Source organism: Ziziphus jujuba, chromosome 7, assembly GCF_031755915.1.
Source record: "Ziziphus jujuba cultivar Dongzao chromosome 7, ASM3175591v1".
NCBI lineage: Eukaryota > Viridiplantae > Streptophyta > Magnoliopsida > Rosales > Rhamnaceae > Ziziphus > Ziziphus jujuba.
Window position 1 is genome coordinate 15,712,446 of NC_083385.1, and position 16,957 is coordinate 15,729,402.

At 33.5% G+C, this 16,957-nt stretch overlaps 3 protein-coding genes across 6 annotated transcripts; 2 read left to right on the top strand and 1 right to left on the bottom strand.

The window, feature by feature from the left end:
• Positions 1 to 777: 777 nt before the first annotated feature.
• Positions 778 to 4,347, top strand: LOC107425171 (U3 small nucleolar RNA-associated protein 18 homolog). 2 transcript variants are annotated; one of them, XM_048479725.2, is made up of 4 exons: positions 778 to 1,005; positions 1,448 to 1,621; positions 2,331 to 4,048; positions 4,174 to 4,347. In XM_048479725.2, exon 3 carries the CDS (start codon positions 2,352 to 2,354, stop codon positions 4,044 to 4,046), a length of 1,695 nt encoding a protein of 564 aa, XP_048335682.2. In that variant the 5' UTR covers positions 778 to 1,005; positions 1,448 to 1,621; positions 2,331 to 2,351; the 3' UTR covers positions 4,047 to 4,048; positions 4,174 to 4,347. The 2 variants fall into 2 exon arrangements, with proteins under 2 accessions (XP_048335682.2, XP_048335681.2); XM_048479724.2 differs by lacking the exon at positions 778 to 1,005 and adding an exon at positions 1,088 to 1,234 and having other exon boundaries at positions 2,331 to 4,347.
• Positions 4,348 to 6,004: 1,657 nt separating this feature from the next.
• On the bottom strand, positions 6,005 to 11,206 carry LOC107425164 (O-fucosyltransferase 31). 2 transcript variants are annotated; one of them, XM_016035110.4, is made up of 10 exons: positions 10,788 to 11,206; positions 9,579 to 9,641; positions 9,395 to 9,476; positions 9,192 to 9,262; positions 8,946 to 9,034; positions 8,632 to 8,835; positions 7,810 to 8,068; positions 7,257 to 7,484; positions 6,922 to 7,119; positions 6,005 to 6,635 (listed from the first exon to the last, which is right to left on the bottom strand). In XM_016035110.4, the coding sequence occupies exons 1-10, from the start codon at positions 10,926 to 10,928 to the stop codon at positions 6,426 to 6,428; spliced, it is 1,545 nt and encodes a 514-aa protein (XP_015890596.3). In that variant the 5' UTR covers positions 10,929 to 11,206; the 3' UTR covers positions 6,005 to 6,425. The 2 variants fall into 2 exon arrangements, with proteins under 2 accessions (XP_015890596.3, XP_015890597.3); XM_016035111.4 differs by lacking the exon at positions 9,579 to 9,641.
• Positions 11,207 to 13,592: 2,386 nt separating this feature from the next.
• Positions 13,593 to 16,933, top strand: LOC107425142 (very-long-chain (3R)-3-hydroxyacyl-CoA dehydratase PASTICCINO 2A). Of its 2 annotated transcripts, none has more exons than XM_048479729.2 (9): positions 13,593 to 13,967; positions 14,111 to 14,222; positions 14,333 to 14,351; positions 14,483 to 14,571; positions 14,666 to 14,767; positions 15,836 to 15,906; positions 15,992 to 16,073; positions 16,495 to 16,591; positions 16,708 to 16,933. In XM_048479729.2, exons 1-9 carry the CDS (start codon positions 13,897 to 13,899, stop codon positions 16,776 to 16,778), a joined length of 714 nt encoding a protein of 237 aa, XP_048335686.2. In that variant the 5' UTR covers positions 13,593 to 13,896; the 3' UTR covers positions 16,779 to 16,933. The 2 variants fall into 2 exon arrangements, with proteins under 2 accessions (XP_048335686.2, XP_015890567.3); XM_016035081.4 differs by having other exon boundaries at positions 13,603 to 13,967; positions 14,680 to 14,733.
• Positions 16,934 to 16,957: the final 24 nt, after the last annotated feature.

Below are 16,957 nucleotides of genomic sequence, written 5' to 3' on the forward strand. Positions count from 1 at the left end.
ACATTTTTATTTTGGTAAGAAATTTTCTTTTAAGAGAAATATCATTTACCGTTTTGTTTTAATTACATTTAAATTTTATGCTTTCGAAAAATCATCATTTAGACAGCATCTATTTAGATCTTTTACTTTTGAAAAGTTATCATTCAGAACCCATCTATCATTTTTTAGGAATTTTGATAATCAAAGATCATGATTTTCATATTATTAAAATGTAGAGTTTTAACTTTCATTTAACCTTTAAATGTAAATATTAACTGTAAAAAAATATAGAAAATCAAAATGAAGATAATGATAATTTTTTACAAACTTTTAAAATTTATGGTAAAATTGAAAATTTTAAATAAAAATTGTTGATTATCATGTTTTTTAGTATTGAATTACCAATAGCTAATAATATAACTATCATAATTTCCAACACATAATATTATGTAAGAGTATATTCGTAATTAAAGAAATAAAGTTGGATGTAAAAAAAAACTACCTCCCACCTCCATTCTTCAAGAGAGAAGGCCAAAAAAAAAGCATAAAAATAAAAAAGGGTTAGATATTGACAAAAGTATCTGAAAGCATTGCATTGCAACTTCTCAACTTTTTAAAAATGAAATTAAATAGGATTTCACTGAAATGAATAGTAATAACAATAATAAATTCAACATCCCAAAAAATACAACAGTATTCGCTTTCGTCTTTTATAGCTAAATGATAAAACAATTTATTTATTTATTTATTTATTTTTTGGCTACAAAAAGTAGCGAATTCTTTGCTAGTTGATGGTGGTGAAAATCTAAATATGTTATGCGGATTGCAGATAAATGGTACGACGTTCGTCCCCCTAACATCAGTAATACTGTGTCGTTTAGATAAAATAACCATGTCGTTTAAGTCAGGTCAAAATCTAAAGGATTTTCAGAACCTGGAGGAAAAGCAGGGTTTTTCTTCAAACCAAAACCCTTCTCTCCTCTGCTGAGCGCTGGAGGTCGTCTTAACGCCATTTATCCTCAACAGGTTTTTTTCTATTCTCTCTTCTCTCTTTTTCTTTTTCTTTTTTTTTCTTTTTTTTTTTTTTGGGTAAAATAGGAATAGTAATCTATATGCAACCGAACAAATGACCGAATGAAAAACACAGTAAAGGGGAAGAATTTGGGTCTGCCTAGAGTGGTGTAAACGAGGAGGAAGAGAGCTTGTAGAGAGGGTGCTGAGAGGCGCAGCGATTGCAGTTGTGAATTGTGAGAGAGTATGAGAGATTCTTAGTCTCAGTGGATTTCTGTGCCTCCTAATAAGTTGTTGGGTTTAAAGCTTTAAGCTTTGATTTTTGTGGGTTTGTAAAGTTTGAGAATATGTAGGACATAATATATAATAAGATCAAACATTATTGAACTGGATTTATTTTTTATTTTTTATTTTTTTCCAACACTGGTTATGTTCTCATGCTTCATGTTATTGTCAGGTTTACGACATACCAATATCAATTGTTTTCTTCCTTGTCCCTGGTCTTCTTCAGACTCAGAGTAGCTGCTACGCCTTCTGAAAACTCTAATTTTCCTATCTTCCTCTCTTTTATTTTCTTTTTTTTTTTTTCAAACAACAAGCCAGCAACTTGTGACAACTACTTTCATAGGAGGTAAGTAGTGTTTAATTTCTGATATTGCAAATATAAATAACTTTATTAACTATACCGAAATACATGCCTGTTGGTAGGACCTGTTACTTGCGGGTGATTGTATTGTCTGAAAGGTTGGAGAAAAGGGGTTTTCAGATTAGGGTTTCGTATTTCATTCCATTTTTATTTGGAGCCACTTCTTGATGGACTGCAGTTTTTTAGCTAGAAATTCTTTACTCCCTCAAATGCGTCATTGAGTTTGATTTTTATTTATTTTGTCTTTTCAACTTTATGGATTAAATAGGCCTTTGCATCAGGTGTTAGTTCATTATTTTGATGTGTATTATGTTGTAAATTTGATAGAAGGGTTGTCTGACCCAATTTGATGTTGTAATTTTTTTATTATTTTTTATTGGTATTTTTAAGTGTATATACCGCTTTTAACTATGTTCTGTCCAATGGAATTTGTTATATGGATAATCTATATAGGGGTTTTGTTTGTGTTTCTGTATTAAGAATTTAGGGTGTTTATAGAATTTCCAGTGCACCTAAGTAAGGTTGTTTTTTAGAAATTTGGTTTCGAAATTTTGTAGTTGCCAAAGTTTTGTTAAGATGGCATTTGAAATTTACTTGATCAACATTGAATCATGTTTCTGTTTAAATTATACACTTTTTTAGAGCCACTTTTGAGCGTCAAATAACTTCAGTTCCACTTGTTTTGGTTTTGCAGGAGCAGTCTGTGTTCCGAAGGATGAGTCTAATATCTCAAAATGTTCCCTTTGTAAATAAAGCCAAGAAGGCTAAGGGAGAGAATGTTGATGAACCTTTGAATTTGCAAGCTAGTGAAGATGCTGAACATGAAAAAGAATCCGAAGTCGATATTTCAAGGATCAAGAAAAGAAAGAAAGCACGCAAAGAACAGGATGAGAAATTAGCATTAGAACAAGAAAGGGAAATGAAGAAGCTAGAAAACTTTTTATTTGGATCCCTTTATTCCCCTCTTGAATTTGGGAAGGAAGAGGAAGAAGCCCAAGATGGTATTGATGGAGGCACCGATTTTTTCTTTGACCGATCTGGAAATGACATACTCTCTGTTTACGAAGAGGATGCAGAGGCCTTGGAGAAGAGTAAAGAAAAGGAAGAAAGTAAGTTAAGGAAACCTGTCTGGGCGGATGAGGAAGAGGAAAGGACCAAGGTTAATATTGGTAAAGTCAACCGATTGAGGAAGTTGAGGAAAGAAGAGGATGAGAGTTTGATTTCTGGTCCAGAGTATGTTGCAAGATTGAGGGCTCAGCATGCTAAGTTGAACCCAGGCACAGAGTGGGCCCAACTTGATTCACGAACAGCAGGTGGTGGATATTATGATGATGAATCATCAGATGAAGAAAATGGAGCAGTACTGGCCCGTACTTATAATGATGTTGATGAGCTCCTCAGAACGAATGAGGATCTTGTTGTGAAAAGCAGTGTAAAATTATTACCTGGACTTCTTGAATTCTCAAGACTAATAGATGCTAATGCACGAGAACCTTCTAATGGTCCTATAAATTCTGTTCAATTCCATAGAAATGCGCAATTGCTACTTGCTGCTGGATTAGATCGAAGACTTAGATTTTTTCAGATTGATGGCAGAAGGAATGCTAAGATACAGAGCATCTTCCTTGATGATTGCCCCATCCGTAAGGCATCTTTCTTGCCTGATGGGTCTCAGGTAATATTATCAGGAAGGAGGAATTTTTTCTATAGCTTTGATTTAGTGCAAGCAAAAGTTGATAAAATAGGTCCCCTTGTTGGTAGGGAGGAAAAAAGCTTGGAAGTTTTTGAGGTTTCCCCTGATTCTAGTACGATTGCTTTTGTGGGTAATGAAGGTTATATCCTGTTGGTTTCGACCAAATCCAAAGAAATGATTGGGACACTTAAGATGAATGGAACTGTTCGATCGCTAGCTTTTACTGATGATGGGAGGCAATTATTGAGCTTTGGAGGTGATGGGCAGGTTTATCACTGGGATATGAGAACAAGGTCTTGCTTCCATAAGGCTGCTGATGAAGGTTGCATAAATGGCACTTCCCTTTGTACATCTCCTAATGGAGCATTGTTTGCAGCTGGTTCAAACAGCGGGATTGTGAATGTTTATAACAGAGATGAGTTTTTAGGGGGCAAGAGAAAGCCTATTAAGACCGTTGAGAATCTCACCACCAAAGTGGATTTTCTCAAGTTCAACAATGATGCTCAAATATTGGCTATTTGCTCAAGTATGAAGAAGAACAGCTTAAAGTTGGTACATGTCCCCTCATTTACAGTATTCTCAAACTGGCCTCCCCCTAACATGTCCCTACATTATCCACGATGTTTGGATTTTAGTCCCGGTGGAGGTTTCATGGCTATTGGAAATGCTGCTGGAAAAGTGCTTTTATACAAGTTGCACCATTACAGTCATGCATAGAGGTATGTAAAGGCTCTTACGATCACCTTGAGCTGTTTGTTGTCACAAAAACTCAGAAATCTCATATTCTCAACTCCAACAGTGTTCTGTTCGATTAATTTTGTTTTCTTGGAATCACCTTGTTAAGGTTTCTCGAAGATTTCGAAGACTCCTGTTACTGAAGGTCCACCTTTCATTTATATTTCAAGTATTACAGTTCCAATTTTGTGGCCACTAGAATGTTCAATTAAATTGCTCGAGTAGACCCTGTTTTTAATCTTTCTTTCATGTTCTCGAAAATGGAGAAACTCTTTTTTGTTTTTTTGTTTTTTTGTTTTTTTTTAATCTGGATTTACTTAGTGGTATCATTATGTCATAATTTATTAAAAATGCATTCTTTCGAGTTAATATTTATTGTTTGAGAAAATAGTAATGTAGGTTATTTTTATTTTACTGCTGGAAATTATAGTATTCAATCTAGATCAGATTTTTTTTTCTTTTTTAAGTCACAGGAGTAATATTGACATAATACAATACTTCGTGCCCACTTCAGAATTTAAAAATAAAATAAAATAAAATAACTATGACATTATTGTTAAAAAAAAAAAATGGTTATTTATTATTATTTTTTTTTAGAGACTATAATATATTCTTATTTGAAGGGGCCTGGTTGAATTCTTGATATAGTATATTAATGATCGTTTGATATTATTAATTTAAAAGTAACAATAATAATATTGTTCTTTTGTTGTTTGGCCAAGGAAGGTTAAGGTAAAATGTAGTAAAATTCTTAATTAAATGAATATTTCAATAAAAATATAAAGCAAACAAACATCATTTACTTTTGCTATAATTATTTATTTATTTTGACAACAATATTTACTCTACTAATTTTAAAATTCGATCACAATTATACTTTATTTTCAGACTGCGAGATAAACAAAGTTGGGTGATCGAATACCAATGGTTCTGTTGTCATTCTAATGACAGAACTTCATGTTTCTTGCACTGGTATAAACTATAAAGCACTAGTTTATCTAGATGTGGCACCAGTTTTCTTGTTTCTGTAGTTTCTTTCACCATCTTCACTAATTGGTTTGAACCAATTTTCTGGTCTTCCTTAACAATAATTGACTGTACTGTATCATTGACAGAAGGCATTTTACAACAGTCTGTGCCTGCCCCAGTGTGTTACAAATCCTTTTGTTTATACTTTGAAATACATAGAAATAAAAATAAGATAGATAGATAAAGTAGATTCTTGGAGGGAATCCAACCTCTAGATAGGTTTCATCACGAAACATATCCTTTCGAAAATCAAATCAAATATCTAAGTTCATTAACATAATAATATATAACTAGATCTCTCGACAAAACCTATCCTCACGAAAATCAAATCAAATATTTAATTTCATTAACATAATAATATACATCTAATTTATTCATTTTACACTCTTAAATAGAGCATAGTACATATAATATTTCTAAGAATTAGACATTTACTTACCCATAACTAATAATGCTAAATGAAATAATCATAATTCTAAACATAGGAATAGTAACATAAATTCTACTAAATAATTTGACTAAGGAAAATATAATGAATAAATAGACTATATATATATATATATATATATTTTTCTTTCTACTAAAATAGTGATTGTAACAGAGTGTTAGATAATGACACAAATATTTCAATTCACTGCAATGCAATTTATGAAAACTTTCCCACTAGGTAATGGTGAAAATCTAATTATGTTATGCACATTGGAGAAAACTACACATCCTCCATAACATCAGTAAAGATGGCAACGTGATAAGATTGATCAAATACTACCGAGAATTATATTTAAAAATCCAGAAACAGCTTAGGAAAGCCAAGTGGTTACTACAATTGTGAGGGCGTGCGAAATGGTCACCCTACTCTATGGATAAAAAGCCACATCCTTCACTTTCCAATTCAGATTAGACAGGCAATATAATGAAAAATAGAAGTGTATTGGGCAGGGCATGTAAATGCAATATCAAATTCAGATGAACAAATGTTTGATTGCATATACATCTAGTATACACAGAATTGGAACACACACATTTGCGAACGACTGAACCATATATCGCAAGGTTGTTCCAGTCTAAAAAGAATTACTCTCAATAAATGTTTATCATAATCCATAACCATAAGACATTGACAAATAGAATACCATTTTTCTTTTTACTTCAAATTTCCATCCCAATACAACCCCCACAAACATCTAGCCAGAAACAAATCTAGTTCTATGAATGAGACAGTGGAATTGTTTCTTATTACCAACAACACAAGGCACAAAACACTAGCTGTAGAAACAGAATATGAAATAGATAAATTATATTCTCACCCCCTTCGTATCACTTAAATCTCCCTCAAGCATGGCACATGCAATCAGGAGCAGGATACGTGTATATGGACTGTTTAGGCTTTCGTAACCTGATCTGTCCTTGTCTGTTCTTGTGCCCTGCTATGACTGACTGCTGGAACTCCGACCAACTGAGGCTTTTATTCAGGAAAAGTTGCCCCAATAATCCCATATTTGGCCTAATGGTTTTCAGGTTCATGTAAGTTCGATGTCCCACCTGTTAATAAAACAAAATGTTTATTTTCCTTCTCCTTATGTTCTTCAAAAGAAAACTACTATGCAAAAGAACTACGTTCGTGATTGATAAAAAACCCCCATAACTATGTTAAGGTTGATCTGCTATAATTTTATGAACCCTTAAATCATTCAACACAACGGCAACTAATTATCCGAAACAAGCATCAACTAAACTGAATGGATGGGATTGTGCATATTACAATTTTCAGAGCCGAGCAAAGCTCAATTTCAGAAATTGAAGTGTAAAGCACTTCACAAGTACTCACCATGGCATTGTGCATATTTCCTGGAGAAGCAGATATAAAGATATCACTGTGCATGCCAACATAATAATCAACTGCAGCTAAAAGGGAAGCCTTTCCCTTAATCTGAGCCCGTTCTTCTGAAGAAGCAAGGCTCTTTTTGTCTTCCATCAGCGGAAACAATTGTCTCAAAGTTGAAATCCTAGCCTCTCCCCCATATACCTGTAAGACATGCCAATTCACAAATCAAGATCCCCGAGAAACTGAAGCATAAGTTTAACTTCCAATTGACTTGTTGCCAACTGAAGTTACTAGAATGGCCATTGTTGAGCGGAGTATAACAGAAGTAACCCTCAAACCTTGTGGGAAGCAAGATATAGACGAGTAGTGTTGTCAAATCCCAAAGCAGCTAGCAGCAGTCCAATCTCTTCTGGAGTCAATGGGCAACGACCCTGATTCCTCAACTCCTCATCCGTGAATTGGGAGTTAAGGACCCTTCCCTGCCAAATTACTTGTCGGTATTTGGCTAGGGCCAATTTTTCAGCTTTTCCCCCACCAAAATCACAGGCTGAATGGGCTGCCATATCCTGTAGAGTAACAAGAATTGTAAGTAAAAGAGCACATGGAGAGGGAACTCACAAGGTAGAATCCAGTATAAAGGAGAAAGCAAGACATTGTGAAGCAGAAGGTGTGTAAACACATCCATCATATGCAACATAACAAATACAGAGGACATGTACAGATCTACTAAAGCTAATGGATGACACTGACTGGGTGATTGCAAATATCATTGAGCGATGGCAGTATATCCACTTGGTTTTTAAAACAAGAGGTTCTAGAATTTTAACTAAAAATGAAATAACAAAATAAGACCTTCAATAGACAAACATCAGTTGTAGACTTTGGGCTTACCTTATCAAACCGTAGGTGTAGCACCACAAATTTCCCAGCCTGCTGTTTATCATTTGCATCAGTGATCTCTTTTAGGTAATTGGTGCTTTGGCCAGAAGGATATCGAAGGCGGCTGATAAGAGCATCTCCAAGTGCTCTAACATGAGGGACAAAAACTAATGCTTGGAAGTTGACTTTACAGCGTAGCCGTTGGATGTCCATAGGCAAGTTGTCAAATGCCAGACGATGAGAAAATGGTGCAATTGCAGCAATCCCATAACTGAAACCACATATTCAACATACTACATATCCTCAGCAGCTTCTAAGTTTTAAAGACGAATTGAAATTTTAAATTGATGATTTGATGCACTCATTATTCTGCACTCATTATTAAGCAAACAACAATAGCCCCTGCTGAAATTGACAGTATGGCACAACAGAAGAGTTTAAACTGAATTTAGAGACACAGTGGAAGTATCAAAACTTTTCACGGTACTGCACAAAGCGTAAACGGTTCCAGTATTATTCAGTGCCAGAAAGCAAGTTGTATATTTCCAGTATTCCCCCAGTCTATAAATACTTTTCCGACAATATTCTTTACATTGAAATACCAATTGTTGGACCACATCTTCTGCCACAAAATGAAACACACTGAACTAACATTGTCATCCTAGATGCCCAATTCACTAGAACATATCTAGAACAAAATTTGTAGCATGCAAAGACTTTTTGCCATGGTTAGCATCCTGCTCACAATTAATGGACTACATACTGAAAAAGGGAAAAACTGGACTTAAAAATTTGACTGTACAACTAAGCCATTGGGTTCAGGAAACGACTGACCTCTCTATTACAGGCAAAACATTCTCCAGGTACCAGTTTGCTGAAGCATGAATTGGTGCTGTTTTGATTCTGGTACCTCGGATTGCAGTAGCATAGTATTCCCTTGTGCTCCACGAATATTCAAAAGGTAGCTCTTTAACAATGTTAATATCATCCTTCAATGTATTAACAAAGTGGTCGACATCAAATATATCCATGAACGAGCTGAGGAGAAAGGGGAAAGTGCAAAATCATGTTAATACTCTACTTAAATCCACTACATAAAGAACAAACATCGGCAAAGCCAAGATTGACAGAATTGATTTTGCAGGTACCTTGTATCCTTCCAAACAGGATTAACTTCCAGGTACGGGATGACAAGAGTCGCATTCAATATTTTGGCAAGAGCAACTGCATCACATATCTGTGAACAAAAATTAACACTTGACAAACAAAATACACATCTTCAAAACAAATGACACAGCAAATTTCTTTTCAGAAAACTTAGTCATTCAAAGTTTAAGCATTTTCATAACCGCTTTTTATCTAAATAAATTCAATATTAAGACATAAATTCCTACCCCCATTCTCTGCTGGTTCAATCCTCCATCAAGGAACACCTGGAGAAATCCTGTAGACTTCTCGGGTAACGCTGCTCAATTACACAAAAATAATACATCACATAATTGAAATAAGGGATTATTTCAACAGCATTTTGTCTTCTATTTCCAGAACAATACAAATAACAAACTTTAGCGTAAGGTGCTTATTTTTAATCACTCACTAGGAACAACTGATGATTCAGCACATGGTTTCCATCCTTGGTTCGCCAAAGGATTCCAAGAATCTGATTGCTCCATGTTTGACTACAAGATTACAAAAAATAAATTGCTCAAAAATTTATAGCACCTAGAACAAATATCAAACTTTTTAAAGTAAACATTTGAAGGGCCTTATCGACTCTTTACAGTTTCACGTTGTAAAGCACTATTGAGAAGCCGTAAGTGCCTAGGTTTCGGAGCATTCCATTCCTGAAAACTCATTAATCAGAAATAGAAAAAGTTTCTTAGAAATCAGTTTCATTTATGTGATGCATATTGAAACAGCCGATTGAGATGCATATCAATTTACAGATCATCAAAATGCAAAGCAATATTCATGGAAATAGCACAGAAAATGGACCCCAGTATTCAACTTGATTCTAGGAAGAAAAACATATTACCAAGATAAATATGCTTCTAAAGTTTAGTCAAAACCATTTCCAAAGTACAGGCAACGTGTTCATCGACCAACACATAAAATGACTAGACCTTTTCAAACAGGCCATAGCGTACAATATTCACCTTCAATCCTCTGCCAACCTTTTTCTTAAGATCCTAAGAAGAACTTCTTCTCGGATAAGTGTCTTAATCTTGGACTAAAATAACCAGTTAAACATAAGAAACCTAAAGCATATTGTTTTAAACTGCTGCTTATTAGTATAACTCACTGAATAAGTTCTCCAGAAACTTTATGACCCTCAGTTTATTGGATACCATTTCAATAGAAAACCGCCTCTGAAACCTATCAAAGCTATAAATGTTGGGAGTAATCAATGATAGTTAACCAATCTAAAACGTTGGAATTCTTAATTTTTTTTTTCCCCCTTAGTTTAGGCTATTTAAAAATCCAGCCACTGGAAATATCAATCACATTCACGTGCCAGGGAACCTCGTACTGTCAAAGCCAGGACTCAAAACTCCTCGGCTGTCAATTAGACAGCTTGGGAACAAATTACAATCACAAGGAAGATGGTAGCTTTGTTTCCACGGAAGGAAAGAAAAAAAGAAAAATCAAGCTAATATTCTCTAGCCCTTTTACACTCGACTTCTGATCTCTTTGAAATTTAGTATTTTTATTTCTCCAAAGACTACAATTTTAGTAATACGACAACCAAACAACAAAGAGGAGGGGGGGGGGACTCAATAATAATGAAAATTTCAACCAAAAAAACCATTATTGAGGGAAACACTCCAAAATTAGAAACAGAAACTGAAACCCCAATATTAAAAATAACAATTAAAAAAAACGTAGATTTAATATTTTAACTATTATTTTTCTTGCAAGAAAAAGAAAAGAAAACTAACAGACAAAAAAAAAAAAAAAAGTTTATGAAACCAGGAACGGTGAATACATACCGAGAAGACTGAAGGGTAAGCATGAGTCAGTGGGCTGAACAAACAAGGCAATAAAATGGGGAAAAGCAGCACCAAAAGAGCAGCCAATGCTCCTGCTCTCTGAGGCTGATAAAGATTGTGGTATTGAAGCTTCATCTTCATCTTCACCCAAAATTTGATGAACCCAAGACAGCCTAAGATCTGAACCGAAAGGTGGGTTTTTTATTTTTTTTCCAATTTCTAAACAAAAATAAAAGAACCACCTTTTAATAACCCCAAAAGAGGAAGGAGAAGATAACAAAGGCAAACAACCAAGGATCAATGCCAGGGGCAAAGAGATCAGGAAGAAGCAATTCTCATCAACATCACACACAAGAAAGCAAGAGAGAGAAAGTAAGAGAGAGAGTGTTAGAGAGAGTAAAGGTTACCTCTCACATGTACACCTGGACACCTTCTACTGAATTTAATTATAGGGGGTGTGTCGTTTTCAATGGGGGACCCAATTGGATAAAGATGGTTTTAGATTTTGTACGTTGAAAATGGAATCACACAGTTGTTTTTTTTTATTATTTTTTTGCAACTCTTATTGCTGTTATTGTTATTATTATTATTATTATCTTTAACAAAATAAATATCAAGACACTCACAGTCACAGAGGCTATGAAGCATTTGAGGCTTTGTACCGTTGGGGGCTTTCTGTACTTTATTAGGTTCACTTCACCTTTGGCCTCAGCACCGACACTCACATAGAATTATATAGTAGGCTTGTTGATTTGAGTTAACGCTATGATGGTGGGTATGATATAAAATCAATCTGGTTCCACTACTTTCATGGTGTCTCCACTATACATGGGCAACCCTTTCCCTCTCTTCTCTGCCTTCTTTTTTTTTTTTTTTTTTCTATGATTTATCAAATATAATTTTGCCTCTTACTTTTTCCTTATGATATCTCAAATCTAACTTTCCTGTATTATTTATTTTTATTGCCCCTTTTTTTTTTTCCTTCAGTTTTATATCTTAGCGTAAGATGTATTTATTGATGTAATATGGCAAACGCTAAGATGGATTTATTGATGTAATATGGCAAAATTTGGTAAATATTTTACTTTAATTTGTTTTTTTTTTTCTTTGCAAATGACTTTGAAAAGGAAACATTGGGAAAATAGACCGCGTGATAGCTGTGAGATGGCTGATGTAGATTATTCTATGTGCAGAGTTCTATAATTTATTTATTAATGATTCTCTGTATCCATTATACTAATAGCTCATATATATGTTATATTATTTTTTAATTTGGATATGATTAGATTTTTTTATGGGTAGATTTCTATGAATTTATTCATTAATGATTCTATGTAGATTATAATATATGCTATATTATTTTCAACTTGGATATGGTTTAAAAAAAGTATCATTCAACTATTTGATTTTCAGTATAATTAATTATATGTAAAAACAAAAACTAGATAACTGTTTTTTTTGGAATTTATGTTAATTGTGAAAGAAAAATTATAGAGGGTTTTAAAATGTTGTTGAGATTTGAGTGGGATTTAGAATAACTGGAATTTTAGTTCTGATTTGATGAAGATAATGTAATTAACAGATAACCAATTTTTTAAACTCTTTCAAACAGAAAAAATTATTTTAAAATTAATAAAAAGTGTAAAGCAAAACAATTAAAGGCACTTACAAAGCAAGGAATCTTGCTTACTATGTTTTGCTTTATGCTTTATGATTGGAACTGTGAGAATAATAGAATTCCATTAATATTAATTAGAGTATATTTGTAACTAACCCTAATTTGTCACCAACCAACTTACTAACGTTTTATATGCAATTGAAATTGATTGCTTATATGGCATTGTTAAAACTATGTAAATATAATAATAATAATAATAATTTATATTGTTTTATTAATTTATATTTATCTATTTAAAAATTCAGTTATAATCTATTAAAAAAAAAACTTTAGTTATTTGGATTATATGTTCATTAATTTTTCAACTATAATTTTTTTCTTTCAATTTTCCATTATAAATATACAACTCAATTTTTTTTTACAACAATTATAATTATACAACTAATAAAAACTATTAATATACAATTATGCAATTATTATATATGAAATAATGAATTAATTTATACTCATAATTACATAGACAAAGGTATTTTTATGTTTGCTTTTTTGTACGACAATAATGGAGGGGGAAAAAAAAAAAAGGAAGAAAGAAAACAAAAAGTGAAATACGGACTGATTTTTTTGTGAAATAGTGAAAGAATATTTCACAAAATAATTTAATATTATTTTCAACAAAGATGTCGATCACTTTGTAGTGTTGTCGGCTAATAGTGTACTAGTTGAACTTTTAGGCAAAAAAAAAATAAAAATAACAGTAATAATAATAACGTTAGTAATAAAATAATTCTATAACTCACAAAATATGTAAAAATAAGTTTCTAAAAGGAATTTCAATAACATATTTTGTGAATTGTTTATACTAAAAAAAGATGCTCTCATCCATTATTACATGCTAAAAAGTCACAAAATAAGTCCTTAATAAAGTGACAAAGTTATTAGGCATGTGATGGTGAACCTGTGAGCATACAGTTGTAAAGCCTTATTAATCATCCATATTTATTTTGTTTTACGAGCTTTTATATATTTATGCGGCGAAAAAAAACAAAAGAAAAAAAAAGGCAAGGATAAAACGGGGAATTCAAGTAGTCCGTTGACCATTCCTTTGACGTTATTCCTGAAATTGCTGCCAAAATCACGTGCAAAGAAGATGCCATTGTAGAATCAGACAAAGTCTCGAAGAGCAAAGAAACGACAGCGTATGGGATTAAAAAAAATTCTTTCGATTTGGTCTGCGAAAATGGGAGTTGAAGAGGAGGATACAAAGCATAATTAAAGAATGTTGAAGAATGCAGTTGAGGGAGCGTTGAGCCACTTCCTAATTCCCCCACCCACTATCCAAATCTTCATCAACTCCACCAATTCTCTCTCTCTCTGTCTCTGTGTATTATAAAAAAATTCAATTCCTCTGAAAAAAGTGAAAAATTAGATCTGCGTTTCTTCTCAAAACTCCGAAATTCTGAAAGCTTTTTTTTTTTTTTTTTTACTCCATCAATGGCGGGATTTTTATCTTCTGTCAGGCGTCTCTACCTCACGCTTTACAACTGGACTGTATTTCTTGGCTGGTATTATTATTATTTTTCTGTTTTTAATTCTCTTTCTATTTTTCTCTCTTGGGTCTGTGTTTATTGTTCTGGAGCTTTCTTGCATGTTGTAGATTTTTTTTTGTTAATGGTTGTAGTGGTATTGGTTGTGGTGATTGAAACAGGGTTCAAGTTCTGTATCTTGCCGTAACGACGCTGAAAGAGTCCGGTCACCAACAGGTCTACAATGCCGTTGCGCGTCCCCTTCAGCTCGCTCAGTCCGCTGCCGTTTTGGAGGTATAAACACTACCCAAAGATTTGTATTTTCATATTCTTTCTGTATTTTTATGAGTTGGGTTTTTGACCTTTTCTTTTTGGTGGAATTGTAAACTTACGTGGGTTAACAGATTCTTCACGGCCTAATAGGTGAGTGTCATTTTTTTTTTTTTTTTTTTTAATGTAAGCTTGAAATTTGTTGTAAAGAAGAAGATCTTTTACCTTGAAATTATCGGGGAAAGAAAAAAAGTTGACTTTGTTTTTGTCTGAATTAAAAAAAGGTCTGGTTAGATCTCCAATTACGGCTACACTGCCCCAGATAGCTTCAAGGTTGTACGTGACATGGGGAATCTTATGGAGTATTCCCGAGGTTAGAACTTAGAAACACATATTTCAATGATATTGGCTTCTTTTTTTTTTTTTTTTTTTTTTCGCTTAATGAACGTTTTGCTAATGAAATGAAGCTTCTTGGCGGCAGACTCGTTCTCATATACTTGTCAGCTCTTTGGTCATCAGTTGGTCTCTCACGGAGGCAAGTAGCATTTAGCGGTTTCTGTTTCTACCCGGTAGCTAGTATCCTAAATCATGCTTCCTGTTATGTCTATGTCTGCATTCAATGATTATTGTTGATTGGTAGTGTAATGATTATCACTGATTGACGATAGTGTCAAAAATAGCATGTTAGGTGATCTGTATTTACATCAAGAAATGACTCTACCGAACAGCCTGTAGCGCTAACTAAGGATATAGTCCTACTTTTAGAAAAGAAAATTATTTTAGCGCTTGTGTGATTTGGATCTCGATAATTCTAATCAAATCAAGCAGGAAGAGTTAATCGGAGTTATTTATTTGGGTCCATTATGGTAAAAACAATAATTACTTGTCGTTGGAAGATATAGCTAACTGTTTTTGGGATTTCCCATGTGTAGTTTTATCTGTTATTGCTTGTAGTTAAAGTTATCAGAAAGTTGATTGTCTCTTGCAAGTTGCAAGATGCTGTTCCCTTCAAACCCAGAAAAATTCTTACTCCTAGTACGTAAATTTATATATTGATGTTTAAGTTTATATCTAGACTAATTATTAGATCTGAAAAGGATCCAACAGTAACATATTTCCCCCTTGACAAAGAAGAATTCTGTATGGTTTGGTAGGTGGCCAATGCCTGGTATTTCTGCTAATAAGTAGTTAACAGCTTACTGAAATGCTCTTTTAACAGTACTTTGTTGCTTACAATGAAATAAAGAATAAACTCGCAAGCATAAAGCACAAATGTTTGCATGAATGTATAAATAGAAATTGTTAGAACTTTTTTGTTGCCAAGAAAGATATGTTATGTGTGCAATGTGAAGCTGATGTTTCTCAAAATCTGAACCTTGACAGAGCTAAGTAAGCAAAGTTGCAGTTGCAACAAAATTTTGTATGCAACGGCTGGAAATGATTATGATATTAACTGTTCTATATATCTTGAATTATGTTAGTAGCGCAGACCAACATAATGATATCAAGTGCTCCTATGCGTATATCCTTCAGCTTGATATTGGTTTTATTTATGTTGTTTTCCTTTAGTAGATAAGTTGCTACTGAATAAAAGTATGAAAAAATAACTTAATCGGATTAATCTTTTGTAATTGCAGATTATACGGTACTCTTTCTTTGGCATGAAAGAGGCACTTGGTTTTGCACCTTCATGGCTCTTGTGGCTCAGGTAGACCTTAAACCCATTGGATGTAAGTGGAAGTTGTTGAGTTCTATACTCTTATATAACAAATATTTTTATTTGTTGTTTTCAGGTATAGCACCTTTTTATTGTTGTATCCAACTGGCATCACCAGTGAAGTTGGTCTGATTTACCTTGCCCTCCCGTACATTAAGGTACAAAGATCAATGACAAATGCGAAAAAGCAAGATGTTCCCCATTTCTATATATTTTGTAGTGAAAAAATTATCTCATCCTGCGAACTGCCTGATATGCAGACCTGATAATTGTGCAGATTCCAGGAAATCTAGTAACAATGCTTTCTAGATTGAAGCTATCAATGGAAAATGAAATATACTCCAAAAAACATTCTAACATCATATTAGTTCAATTTAGGAATTTTGTTCTATGGTAAAATTGCTGCAACTCTTAGAAGTATCCAATTCACTCTGTGAAGTTCCCATCTTCAGCTAATCCTATAAAAGGATTGGTCAAATGCTGAATTTTGTTAGGTTGAGGCTGAATTTGGAGTAACAATTTCTTTGTAACTGTCTGTTAGTGGCAAATTATCTGAATAAATTGGTGGTATTTTGGCAGGAATCCGAGAAGTATTGTCTGAGGATGCCGAACAAATGGAACTTCTCTTTCGATTACTTCTATCTTGCAATCATTGCTCTAGGAATCTATGTCCCAGGCATGAACTTATTATCCTTCTACCCATATCACCTTGTTTACCTATTTGTCATTTTCTCGTTCATTTGACAATTTTTTTTTTTTTTTTTTTTGTTTGGATGAATTTATCTGTTGCAGGCAGTCCTCACATGTACACTTACATGCTTGGGCAGAGAAAGAAAGCTCTCTCAAAATCCAAGAGGGAGTAAAATGGTAGCAAAATTTGAATGTTATTCCCCTTGTTTATTAGAGCATGTTGTACTTGAAATGGAAATGTATTTTTCAAAGTGGTTTTGGGTAGCGTGATGTTATGTCCAGAATTAGAGTTCTTTATCTCTCCCTATTTCCTGAAGGTTAAGAAAAATGCTCAATGTGTTAGACCCAAAAT